Source organism: Pteronotus mesoamericanus, unplaced genomic scaffold (assembly GCF_021234165.1).
Source record: "Pteronotus mesoamericanus isolate MK-2021 breed Mesoamerican mustached bat unplaced genomic scaffold, CSHL_Meso_final scaffold_54, whole genome shotgun sequence".
Classification (NCBI taxonomy): Eukaryota; Metazoa; Chordata; class Mammalia; order Chiroptera; family Mormoopidae; genus Pteronotus; species Pteronotus mesoamericanus.
The window spans coordinates 1,369,895-1,383,405 of record NW_026555321.1 but is presented as its reverse complement, the minus strand read 5'-3'; the positions used below and the strand labels follow the sequence as shown (position 1 = coordinate 1,383,405).

The following is a 13,511-nucleotide window of genomic DNA, read 5'->3' as shown; positions in this document are numbered from 1 at the left end:
AGCTTTAAAGTTTTAGACCATTCTAAATGTTTACTGAAAAAGAGAAAGCTGCCCCCGTGACCCTGGCTTTCTAGCTTGGTGGTGACCTGAATGACAGGCTTATCTGCAGTCAGGCAGGGGTTTGCCACAAGATGACAGGGAGGGAATGTTTCAGGCAGTATAGACGGCTGGGCCAGGGAAGGCTATTGGGATCAGCCCCCAAGAGTGTCCACTGAGTGCCACTCAAGGAACCAGCTTTCTCTGTGTCTCGGCTATCCCGTGCAGCTGGCCTACAGGGTCCTCTGGGCTCTGTCAAGACCACCACTTAAGCACGGTGCCAGGTCGGGGGCAAGCTGAAGTCTGGGAACCAGACCAGCGTGTTGGAACCTGCAACAGTTGGTGGCTGGTCCTTTAGGCTGGAAACGATGCTACCGATGTGGAAAGTATCATTGTCTCTATTCTACAGATGAGGAAACTGAAGCTCGGTTGGCCCTAAGATACTCAGTGGGTAAGTCATAGTGAGTTGGGATTGGAAATTCTCCTCAGTTTGGGCCAGAGTTCTTTTTATTTCTCCATTATTTTTGTGGGGGGCGAGGAATTCGGCCCATCATTTCTTGCAGGTAAGAAAGAAGAAAAATTTGTCCTCATTTTTCAGTGTCAGACTCAGGAGACCCAGGCTGTCTCTAGGGATGATGCTTTGGGGATCTCTTCAGAGAACCATGGACGCATCTTCATCACTGGTGTAGTTAGTCAAATTGCTGCTCAGAACACTTTCCCTCTTGCTCCTTTGTGATTCAGAAGAGGAGAAACTGACAGGGACGGAACCACCGCACAGGACAGCCAGGCATTTCCTATACAGGTGGTAAAGATATCTTCTGAACTTCTCTCCAGCAAATGCATAGATAAAGGGATTGAGACAACAGTGGATAAATGCAATTGTCTCAGTCACACTGAGGGCCAGTTTCAGAGCCTGCTTCATCTCACAGCTGGGAAAAAAGTCATAGAGGAGGAGCGTCTCTAAGAAAACCATAATGTTGTAGGGTGTCCAGAAGAGGAAAAACACGATGACTACCAGAAAGATGAGTTTAATAGCTTTAGCTTTCTTGTTGTTCTTGCAAGAAAACAGTGTCTGTATGATTCTGAAGTAACAGTAACTCATGATTAGCAGGGGGAGCAGGAAGCCAACCATATTTACTTCCATGTTGCGGAGCACAGGCCAGAAACCTTGCAGGACCTCAGGGTAGTCCCCAAAGCATTCGTTTTCTGTAAGTTTTGTGAACATGAACTGGGGTGCGGCCATCAAGATGGCTGCTGCCCAGACGCCCAGGCTGATGATGACGCCATGCTGCACGGTCCGGTTTTTCATGGAGTTGGCGGCCAGCACGATGGCCCGGTACCTATCGATGCTGATGATGGTGATGAAGAATATGCCTCCAAAAAATCCAATAAAGAAGAAGGCGGTAGTGAGTTTGCACATAGCGTTATGAAAGCTTTGTTCTCTTATCTGGTAGTGAATCCAGAAGGGCAAGGTGGCTACAAAGAGCAGATCGGACAAGGCCAGGTTCAGGAGGTAAATGTCGGTGATACTCTTGAACTTCTGGCTGTGGGTGAGGGAAGACACCACCAGCAAATTTCCCACTAAGCCAAAGGCAAACACGAGGGAGTATACTATGGGCAGGAAGGTCGCCCTGAAGCCCACGACGTCCCCCAAATCACAGGCTTCCGCATCCTCATCATACTGAAAGGCTTCTGTCATTAAGTTAGGCAAGAGGGTGGGCATGGTGAGGGCCTGGAGGAGAAAGGCAAACAAGGAATGGCATGAGTTCTCAGAGAAACAGTCAGTATTCTGTCTGTCCCCGGACATACGCACGCTGGAAGAAACAAATATTCGTTGGCGCCTAACCAATACATTTCCTAATGTCACACACGCTGTCTCATTGTATGCCCATGACTGTCTCTGATGGAGGCTGTAATTGACTCCTCTGACAGGACGGGAAGCCAGGTCTCTGAAAGCGACTTGTCCAAAGTTACCTAGTCAGGGGTCACCTAGGGTTTGAATCTAAGCTTTTTGAAGCACAAGGCAAACCTTTTTTTTTTTCCTTCTATTTTTCAAGGTTTCTGCACAAGTAGCTAGCCTTACCGGTGTGTGGGCAGGGGAGGGAGGGCCACGGGCAGGGGCGTGGGAGCTGCAGCCCCAATTCACACGTCTGGTCCCAACTTCCTAAAGCAATTTTCTACCCTGTTCCCCCATTCCCGCCTCCTCCCTCTTTGGGACCTAGTGTCTCCTGCAAGAAACAGAGACTGGAGAGAGGTCCCAGACACTCTCCAGAGCCCTCAGCAGACCCTCCCCCAGAAGCCCTCATCTTTGCTTCTGGGAGCCATTTTTTCCTACTTCCTCTCAAAATTGATGAGTCCTTCTCGTCCTTAAGGGGTAAGACACAGAGTCACCTGCTCTACGGTGACTACCTTGTCTTGGTTTGTCCAGGACTTTTCCAGTTTTAGAGCTGAAAGCCTCCCCTGTTGGAAATCCCTCCCTTCTAAGCAAACCCAGATGGTGGCTCATCCCATTGCTCCTAGAGACGAGCCGGTGTCGCTGCCATCCAGGCCTCTGCGGCGTGACGAGGGCTGCTTGGTCCCTGACGGAGGGCCGCGCTCAGCCTGCCGCACCAGGCCTGCGCAGCTTGCCCACCCTACCATTAGCAGCCCCTCGCTTTCCTTTGGCCCAGCCCTCCCCACTCTTCCAACATCCTCTTTCCTCCTGAACAAAAATGGAAAGAGAAGACATTTCTGCACAGGTTGGGAAGTAACATGTATCCCATTCCCCCTCTCCCAGCCAGGCCTTGCTCCTCATCCTCCCCAGAGGCTGCAAGAGCAGCCCTCGGGTGAATACTGTGCCCCCGGGCTCATGCTCTGCCCTGAGATTCCACAGACAGGCACCTCAGAAACCGCATCCATACCTGGAGCATACCTCCTGGTTGTCGTTGCTGCCTCCCTCTCCACCACAACTAAAAGCAGAGCTTGCACTTCCGTAAGCAAGGGAGTTCTCACACCTCACAGCTTCCTTTTCTCACTGGCTTTTCACTCAGACCGTGAGGCCAAGGTGACGACCCACCCACTGCATCGTTCCATCTGACCCGGGTTCAGGCAGGATGACATAGGTCAAGGCTCCCATGTGGGCTGTTTAGGGAGTTCTCAGCCCCCGTGAAAGCCTATGCTTTCTTTGCTTTAAACTGCAGGGCCCTTTTCTCAGAAAAGACCCTCTGGCTTTGACCTTAATCAATAACATTAAGCTGAACCATATAAAATGGCTGATATGCAAGCATTCTGAACCATACGAAGGTCAGTTTTGCATGGTGCGAGCTGAGATCGGGGAGAGGGAGGAGAAATCGCTATTTGGTGCCCCTGGCTTGTGGCAAATGCATATCTTCCTAGACATACAAATGAGGAGGGCATGCAGTCAAGCCCTTGGTGGTCGTAACTGGGGATGCTGGGGCAAGCTACCCTCTCCCTCCCTTCCTCCCAGTGGAAGGAGCTGCCATGCTGACCTGGAGAAGAGGCCAAGGTCAATACAAATCACGGTGCAGCTTTTTGAGCGCCCGTGGAGAGTCCTGCAGCCCAGGAGCTTCGTGTTTTTGGATCGGCTTGACTTTACAAAATTTGCACAAGTTGGGTCTGATTTCCACTCTTGGCACTCATTGTGCCTTACACACAGGGACCTCCTATGAACCTCCAGGCAGGTGTCCCTGGGTCATTGAGGAGGAAGAGCAGGGTGATGGGCAGGGAGAGTGAGGGCTGTCGACTTGGGCTCTACTCACGTGGTATCCCATGTGTGCCCTCTGACCCAGTGACCTTGGGTGAACTTGGAACCTTTGGGTCTCACATTCCTCACCTGCAAGATGGGTTCATTCTCACGGCTGCCCGCAGTTCCATTATGAAGTGAGTACCTGGCATGGTGCCTTGTACACAGCAGGCATTTAATCAATGCATTGGGTGAGAAAGCAGAAGCACCTTGGATGTTTGGGATCATCCAGGCTGCCCATGTTTCACTCCTACCCTAGGCATTGTGAAAATTTGGTCTGTAAATGATGTTTTATTTTTTTTCCCCCTGAAATAAAAAATGCTTACAGATTTTTTTTGGAGAGGGTGGGAGGAAGAGAGAGTAAGCCAAGCTTTACTGAGCTTTTACTATGCTTGCAGACTCACTGATAAACACTTCACATTATTATCTATTTAGTCCTCTCTCCAATTCTACAGGGCAAGTCCTATGTGTAACTCACTGCCTTGCTGAATGGCCCCAGGGATATTCATGATGAGAGGAAGGGAAGGCTGGCACATGCGCTTGGAGAAGGTAGCGATAGAAATAAACAATTGACTTCCTGGCTGAGTGGCAAGGAGGTCCAAATGCAGCCCCTCACCATGCCGAGGGCCTTGGCTCAGGCCGGCCCCATGCACAGGGATACTTTTTCTAATTGGCACCAAGACACCGAATAAGCCAGGGGTAGTCCTGTTTGGAGGGGTTCAACATCCATTCAGCGAACACGTACCAAGTGTCCGTGGACACTGGGCTCAGCATGGCAGAGGCACATGGAGAGATCAGTGAGGCATAGCCTCAGCCACGAAGGGGCTTGTCATCGCAGCAGGGAAGGCTTCACATAAACCAGCGCTTTGATAAGGACAGAACGCAGGAGTGTACTAATTTATCCTCAGGATGGGATGCCATTTCAGATACGCTTTGGGAAGGATCATTGTGTCTGACTGTTGGCCTCATGGCTTATTGCAAGTAAAAAGGCTGGTCAAGGGGCATCAGTCTAGATTGCAGACCACTACCTGCCATCCAGAGGGTCCGCTCACGTGAGGGTTCAGCTCTCTGGTGGCTCAGCGTTACCATCAAAGACCCCAGAAGTGTCCCAGTCTCCCATGACTCTTCTTCAGCACTTGCACAGTGCTATGCACACAGTAAGTGCTCACTCAGCAGGTTGGAGTCCTGCTATGAGCACTTCTGCGCCATGATACAGAGGAAGGAGTGAAAAAACACAGCTTTCAATGAGCTCCTCATAGCCTAATATTCCAATATAATAACAACAGTATGTTGCACGTGCTTGATAAATGGTAGCCAACACATAAAAGGATTATTATCTCTATGGGCCAGTAGATGCATTCAGTGAGGGTGAGCAACTTACTTAAGGCTGCACAATTGGCATGTACCAGGGCTGCAGTTTGGACCCAGATGTGATCAGGCTCAGAATTTTTTCCCAACTTTGCACTACACTTCTTCTCCTGTCCCAAGACTATGTGTTCCTAAGAGAAGAAAGGTGGGTGACCTCTTTAGCTGCGTAGGCCACTGTTCAACAGAAGGAGAGATCTGGCACAGGGAAAATGCATAGGAACATTTATGGGAGAATTAATATTGTATCCTAGACCTTCCTTCCAAAGACTTCCATGTAAATAGTGACAACAGTAGGTCTTTAATTGACCCATTTCCAGAGGTGTTCACAGGGTAGACAGGTTTCTGATCATCAGCCAGGGGCCCTTGATCTCTGAAAGCTTAGTGGGTCCCTAGTGTGGTGGATGAATGAATGAGCGAGTGAATGAGCGAAAGAAGGAATGGAAAGAATGAAAGGCCTAGGGGAGTGAAAAGAGAGACCCATCAGTCTTCCAATACAGCCCCAGGAGACAAGCACAGACCCACTAGTTCTCTAAAGAGAAAACGGCTTAGAAAACACAGCCACTCATCTTGACACTCTCTTTTAATGCATGGCTGTTGCATATATCTGATCAGGAGACAGATGCCAGCATGAGCAATTTTGGCTCTTTCTTCTGTGCAAATGTCAAGACCCAGCTGCTGCTTTGGCTGTGTGACTCAGGGGTGGCCCTGGGTTTTACGTACATAGTTAGGAAGGGAATTTGCAGTCTGTCTGAGCTCTTGAGGTAGTTCAAACCCAGTCTTGTTAGACGACAGATCCGGAGCACGTGATGGTGCCATTTACCTCAGAAACTTGATGGCAGGTAGGACTTCTCCTTCACTGAATAATTCCATTGAGCTTGATAGCTTAATCAAGAGACCTTTGAGGAAGGGTGAGCCTGAGCTGGGTGGACCTTTTCTTTCTGGATCCAGGGTTAGGAGATGAGACTGAAGATAGGACCTCCAGACAGCAGATGGGGAGGGTCCCTTGTTGGGGGTGGCCTGCAGCGGAGGTCAAAGGGCTGTTGGGGATCAAACTGACTTCCACTTATGCTGGTCACTGGTTTTCCTGGCCCCTGAGGACACCAGAATCCAATGAGGTGAGCCTTTGCAGCGTGCACCCAGCTAGGTAGGTTTCGTGTGGACGCTACTGCAAGGGGAAGGGTGCGTGCTAGGGCGACGTTCACACAGACCGCCAATGAGGCTGCTCTGCACAGCTGAGGGCGGAAGGCAGCAAGAACAAGGCCCCGGGGCTGTTCTCAGACCTCCTCACGCTCTCTTCCATTACATCGAGATTTGACTAAATGGTGGTGAGCTCTTCAAAAATCTCCCACTTGCCTCCCCTACTCAGACTGTTCTACTTCCTCTGGTCCACTTCCTGTTCTCAAGCTCACTCTTTTATTTTTTTTCACTTTTTATTTTTTTGGGTCACCATTACCCATTGTTTCCAATCAGCTTCCCTTTTCTATACTTCCTCCCTTATTAGGTAGGCTAAATCCATTTTCTCCTTTCATTCAATGTTCTTTTCAGGTTGTGTCCCTCTTTCTTTTGGTTTCAAGTTCTGCTTACAGTTTGCTAGGTCTAGTGCATCTGCTTTAGTTTATTTATTTGTTTACTTTCCTTGGTCTCTGTTGATGACTTTTTAGGCCCTTGAGTGAAAACTGGGTTTGAGGTGCAGTCTGATGTTAAATAACTCCTCTCCCCCAAAAGACAAACAACAACAACAAAACCCTATGAGGTTTAATTTCTTTTTGCCTTTGGACCAAAGGAAACTGGAGAATTGTCTGAGCCCTGCTCCCAGCTTTCCCCAGGGGAATGCCATTGTGCTGCTGCTGATCCAGAACCTGAGGTTATCCTCAGAAAACCCCTGGTTAGAAGGAGAAAAGGCTGCCATTTCTGGGTGCTTGCCAAGTATCATGCTCCTTAAACACGATCCCTTTACATTCTCTCCACAGCCCCGCAGGAGAAGAAATTCCCCTCCCTGCCAAATGAATTAATCGACGGCTGCTCAGAGAGATTTGGGAAAGTTGTTTAAGAGAGCCAAGATTTCACCCCAGGCACGTCTCTCCATTCCCCTGGCACTGCACGGGGCTTTTTCTCTTGGAGGGGAGAGGTGCGGCTGACTGTCGGCCAGTTCTCTAGGATGAGAACCAGCACCCCGTGAAAGGAAGATGATCGTGAAGCAAGGCTGAATGCTCTTCCTGGGGCTCTGCATTCTGGACTCAGAACCAGGAACCTGACCCTGTGTGAATCGATGGGCTGGAAATGGAGGACAGGGGGTTTATTTTCTGTTTTCAAATGTATGGTGATGCTTTTCAGAGCTGTGTACTTCATAAGGGCCCACCCAGCCCATGATGGCTGGGACACCCTGGGGAGCTCACTCCCAGCTCCGCCTGAGTTCTTTGATGTGTGCAAGGAAAGGCTTGCAGCAGACCCTGGCTAAGGGCCTGGCCTACTCCAGCATGTTCACATTTTCAACAAGAATCGAGCAAAAGGAAGTCTTTCTTTTTCTTTCTTTTTTTAAGAGAGAGAGAAACATTGATTGCCTGCCTTCTCATACATGCCCAACTCGGGACTGAACCTGCAGCCCAGACATGTGCCCTGACTGGGAATCAAACCTGCCAACTTTCTGTCTACAGGACAACGCTCCAATCCACTGAGCCAGTGTGGCCAGGGCAAGAAGGAAGTATTTTTAAAGAGCAACATGAGTCCTGGGTCAGTGAGAGTGTGACCTGATGTCAACAGAAGTGGCTGCCCAACAGCCTGCCCAAGGGACGTGAAGTGTCTGGGCTTGCAGGCTGCCAACAGGCAGTTCAGATGAAAGCTAGAGAAGCTGATTTCGAACCCTGACAAGGCTTGAACTTGCCCTTGTTCCAGGTAGGAAGGTTCTCTCCCCGGCCTTGAGCCCACGCCCCCAGCTGTTGGGGCCCCTGAGTTTTAAGAGGTCCTGATGGTTTTCCCATACACAACGAGAGCTGTGTTTTTTTTTTGTTTTTTTTTTTAATTAAGACCCTCTCCTAGGATGCAGGAAGAGCTAAAATATTAATGTCCAGCTAATCCTAACTAAAGTACGGCACAATTTTTAAAAATAAAAAGTAAAATAATTTTCATGAAAAAATGTCTCCCTGTTGAAAATAAAGGAAGAGAGTTCTTTTGCTTCCCTTTTCTTAGAATGTGTACTTTAGAAAACTTATAAGTAATCTCCCATTTCTTTGAAATGCAGTTATGTGTCCCTTTGAAAGGTGAGTGGTTCTCCTGTCAGCTTTGTTACTCAGGAATGTCTTCCTCAAGTCGCTTGGAAATGCAAACATCACAAGACAGTGCCCTCCGCCCCCTCCCCACTCACCTCCCAGCTTCCGTGGGAAGTTAGGAGTAGGGTGTAGTTGTGTAACTGATCATAAAGATATGAGAAGCTTAGTTCTTCTCTGGATGGAGCCAATTAGCTAACTCTGACGGTGACCCCAATTACCCCGTAAAGATGAACTATGTGTGACTGTCAAGTTTTCTTACTTAAAGACTAGTTTATCTTGAGAATATGTGTGTAAGGGGTTGCACCTGCTTGGCTGTATAAAGGGTGAGATTTTTTTTCTTTTCTGTCTTTATAGCCTCTTAGTAGGTTGCCAAGTGATGCACATCCCATTCTGGCTTAACTCTTATTCAATAATAAAAGTATTTTCTTTCTCTACTCTCTTTGGGGAGAGGTTTTGATTGGATGGAAGAAGAGTTTATTTTTAGTTCTGTTTCCCTAACACAAGGCAATCTGCTAAATGCCGTGGAAGTAGAGAGGCTTAAGGTATAGTCCCTATAAAACCTTATTATTGTTTCATGGCAGAATATAAGAAAAGTTATGGGAAACCCAAGCACTGGACTATTTTTACTGAGTCTTAGAGGGGGGAAGGGTCTTCCAGGTGGACAAAGATAGAGATCGGAAAGGGGGGTGGGGGTGGGGGTGAAACCAAGGGCACTGAGGTCCTGAGCGTGGAGCAGGGGCTCTCTCGGGACCAAGGCTAGGCCGAGGGGCTGTGATAGAATATACGAGAAATGGGAGGACATGAAGATGGTGGGGAGGGAAGAGGCTGGCTTGTCTGCAGAGCAGAGAAGTCTGGTTTAGTCTGAGTGTAGGGCTCCAGGTAGGATGTGGAGAAAGCCAAGATGGAGGAGGTGGCAGAGGGGTAGGCTCGGTAGTCTCAAATCCCACGCTAAGAAACTATAGGGAGAAATTATAAACGCCTTCGAAATAGGCCAACAAAAAATTACTGGTGTCCGACACAGCTCACCCTTTGGGGCCGTCTCCCCCTTTAACTGTCTGAGCTAATTGACTACTCCGTAAGCTGTAACTGAAATGACAGCCCCGCCATGATTCTTGCTTATGGGCATAGAAACTGTGTCTGGTGGAGGTGCACTCAAACTGCCTTGCAGATAGGGACCAGTTTTGCGTTTATCTGTGTATTTAGCTCAGCCCTTCTGGAAGGGTCTCATCCATGCTGTTGCTGAAGCTGGGGCCTGTCCGTTCTCATTGCTGCACAGGATGCCGCTGTGTGAGTGCTCCATGCTCGCTGTCACCAGCCGCTGTCAAAGCCCAGCAGGGGTTCTCAGTTGGAGGCCACCACGAACAACCCCCTTCTGTGTGCGTCTACATCTCTTATAATATGGGAATATTTTGGAAACACAGACCTAAAATCCAACAGCTGCATGAATCCATACATATACCGGGAGGGGGCAGCCGGGTGTCCCGGGTCCCCGTGATATAATCCATCTTGTTTAGCGAGGCACATCTAGGTGGTAAAAGCATAAGAACAAGGACGGAGTAATGACCATAAAAGTCAGGATTGTGGTGACTTCTGGGAGGCGCGGCTGGTGGTCAGGAAGAGACCAACGGAGGCCGCTGTGGGCTGGCCCGGATGTCTCAATTTGTATTAATTTGTTAACTTGCACATTGTTGTTTGAGTGTATGTTTCACAATACACATAGATTTAAGGGAAAGGCAAATAAATAAATAAATAAATAAATAAATAAAGGGTCCGGGAAGATATTTAAAGAGATATGACACAGGTTTTCTTTCTACCGAGACTCACAATCCAAAATAGCTGCGCTCTGACCAGCCCTAAAGATGAGGTGGTTGAAGCGCCCACTGTGCCTGGAGAGCCACAGTGCCAACCCCTGCGCAGCCTGCATGCTCTCAGCCCCCAAAGCGGGCAGGCAGCCCGTCAGGATGGGGCTGGAAGCCTCAGGCTTCGCCGGGGCTCCTGGGCAGGCTCAGTGACTCAGGAGAGTGCAAGCGCTCGGGATCCCCGGACTGGGCTGCTGGAGATCATTGGGACAAGCCCTGGGAAATGTCAGCGAAGGCCTGGCCTCTGCCGCCTGGCTCATAACTGTGACCTGTTATGGGACCGCAGGCATGTCCCTCCCTGCTGAGCTCATCCACTGAGGATGCTGCTTGTAAACATTGTCAAGGGAGAGAGACGTTTGTGCCTGATGAAAACAGGGGAGCTGAGGACTCTGTCCCAGGTCAGAGGCTGGGCAGGGGAGGGGCAGCTAATGGCCCAGGTCCCTGGAAGTCTGTTCTTTGAAGCCAGGGTCTCTAACACTGCTGCCCTTCCCCCGGCCAGGTGAGATAGGCTGCCTTCTGGGGCTGGGGTAGGGAAGGGGTAGGGAAGGAAATGGAAGGTGGTCCTGTACTGGGTCAGCTCCGGCATGTCCTTTCCTCTCCTGCCTCGCAACAGCCTCACTTGAAAGCAGCCAGTGATCTTGAATTGTGCAAACTCTCTGAGCCTCAATTTCCCATAATGACAATATGTATTGTTTCTTGAGCACCGAATATGGGCCAGCAAATGTAGTTGGAATTTTATATACCATGCCTTAATCTTCCCAGAAACTCAGTCTGGATCCCTCATCTGGCTTCAAATCAACTCCTGGCTGATCTCCCTTTTAAAAGCGGGGCTTGAGGCTTAGCAAGGTCAAATGCAGAGCCCGAGCTTTGTTCCAAAGCCTGGCTGTCTCTCCCCCTCAGCCCCCCCACCCCCGACCTACACCTGCAAACTGGGGAAAGTGATAGTTGTCAAGCAAGGGTATGGCTGGCATGTGGTGGACACACAGTAGGTGCTCCCTTCCCAGGGGCGCAGAGAAGAGCGTCGTCAGCCTGGGAGTGAGGAGGAATCTCGTGGAGCCCACTCGTAACTCCTTTCTTTCCAAAGGCACAGACCTTCTGAACCTGAGTGTCCTCCCTGTGCCTTTCCCAGGGTATGGCAACACCAAACATCAAACCTGTGCCAGCAACTTATTAATTAAAGTTGTCTTCATTATAAATGCAATAGGTGCTCTTTATAAAAATGCAGATGCACGGAAAAGCATGGGAATAAAAGGGAAAAACAAAACTTCCTATCATTTAGCTTCCCAAATTCAAGCGCAGCTAGCTTTTAGCTTTTTAAATCAAAGCTTTATGCATATTTTTATCCTCATATGTTCACGTGAAGTATATTTATGTTTAAAGTGCAGGTGCTATTTCTATTATAAAATTTAACTTCTATTATAAAATTTTCAGACATACTTAAAGGCAGAGAGAATGCCTGCCCACGCGCGACCCAGCTTCAACACCAAGACTCATTGTCCATGTTTCCTCTCTTCCCCACCTCACGTACTCCTGGATTGTTTAAAAATAAATGCAGACTTCACAGCATTTCACCCATAAACAGTTCATTGCAAGTCTCTAAAAGAATAAGGACTCCTTTTTTTTAAAAAAAAAATAACTTCAATACAGTTTCTAAAAAGTTAACATTCTACAATATCATTCAGATGCACTTTTAAATGATGTTTCTTTTTTAGTTAATGCCAAATCATGAGCGTTTCTCCATGCCCTTACTAATGCTTCCGATCATATTCTATATGATATGATTCGAATATGATTGTAATGCTTCTGATCATATCCAAATCATATCATAAATGATTTAATCACCCATTGCCCCTCCCTCCATTCGTCAAGCTCCCTGAACATTTAGGCTGGAACATCCTCAGGTAAATGATCTCCCTTGTTGGCACGGGGAGCAAAATCAGCATCATTACCCCACTTTGACTTCTGACCTCAGTGCTCCACCCCAGGAGCCTGCTGGTGCTGTTCTCCTGCCCACAGGTGCTGACCGAGTCCTCTGCTCCTACCTGGGCTGGGCTTGGGAAGGGAACCTCTGGACGTGTCAGTCAGCCGCCCTGAGCCACACAGACTCTGCCAGAGATCATTTCCCTTTTCCTCCCTGTGTGGGCATCTATATTTGCAAAGCTAACCAATAGTGTCAGGCTTCCTGTGAGGTAGATTGTTTAGATGCTGTAAGGCTCAGAAGCTCCAGGCTGGAGGCCAGCTGACCACAGAGGGATCTGAATTCACAGACCTGGACCACCTGAGCCTGGGGGCAGACCAAGAGGGGGCTGGAGGGAGAGATGGTCTGGGGGCTGTGTTTTTAACCCGAATATGGGTGGAGTGTGGGGAACAGGGTGGCTCTCTTTAATGGCATGGCATTAGGCAAGCCGAGAACGCCCTGGGAGCATCAGTTCTCCTGTGCCTAAAAGGGAGCCCATTTTACTCACCAGACAGCACTGGGGTGCAGATTAACTGAGCTACGGTTAATCTGTTTTCTCCTCACAGTGTGGTCCCAGCTGGGAGCTTATTAGAAACGCAGCATCTCAGGCCCCACCCTAGACCAACTAAATCTGACTGCATTTTAACGAAGTCCTCTGGAGATCGGAGATTGGTAAGAGCATTGAGTTTGCGAAGCCTTGGCACAGGTAGCAACTAGTGAGTGCCTGACACCTGGGAGATGCTTAATAATTATGTTTTTCCGCACCTCTTCCCTTCCAGGCATTTAGCGGCTGCTTACACCCTTCTGTCAAGTTACCCCAAGTTACACGCACCGTAGGCAAGCTGGCCAGGCTGCTTTCCACGTTCTCTCTCACTGCCTCCGCTGCTGCAGCTGGATGGGCTCCCAGTGGGGACCTGATTCCTGCAGGGCACATTCCTGCCCCCGCCCCAGCCCACTTGTTCTGAGGACGGTGCATGTCTCAAGCACCATGGCCTTACCTGCCTGACGCATGTTCAAGGCAAATACTACTCCTGGTCCGTCCCTAAGCCAGGGCCTAGCTGGGGTCTGGCCCCGGGAGACCCTCAGCGTACGTTGATGAAATGATCACGATCCCTCCCAAGCCTTCCTGGGCTCTTCCCTGTTGACGTGTCCTTAGCGTTGGTTCCTGTGGTCTCCTGAGGTCAGGGGCGTCCTGTGGGCTCCTCACCCTGCCTCCTTCTCAGTCCTGTCATGGCCCAGGCAGGGCAGAGCTGTGGGCTGGGACTGCAGTGCCGCAGGCTCGG

At 49.4% G+C, this 13,511-nt stretch overlaps 1 protein-coding gene across 1 annotated transcript; it reads right to left on the bottom strand.

Moving 5' to 3' along the window:
- Positions 1-321: 321 nt before the first annotated feature.
- CX3CR1 (C-X3-C motif chemokine receptor 1) lies at positions 322-13,265 on the bottom strand. Its single transcript, XM_054594869.1, has 2 exons — positions 13,227-13,265; positions 322-1,768 (listed from the first exon to the last, which is right to left on the bottom strand). The coding sequence occupies exon 2, from the start codon at positions 1,757-1,759 to the stop codon at positions 689-691; it is 1,071 nt and encodes a 356-aa protein (XP_054450844.1). The 5' UTR covers positions 1,760-1,768; positions 13,227-13,265; the 3' UTR covers positions 322-688.
- Between the last annotated feature and the right edge of the window lie 246 nt (positions 13,266-13,511).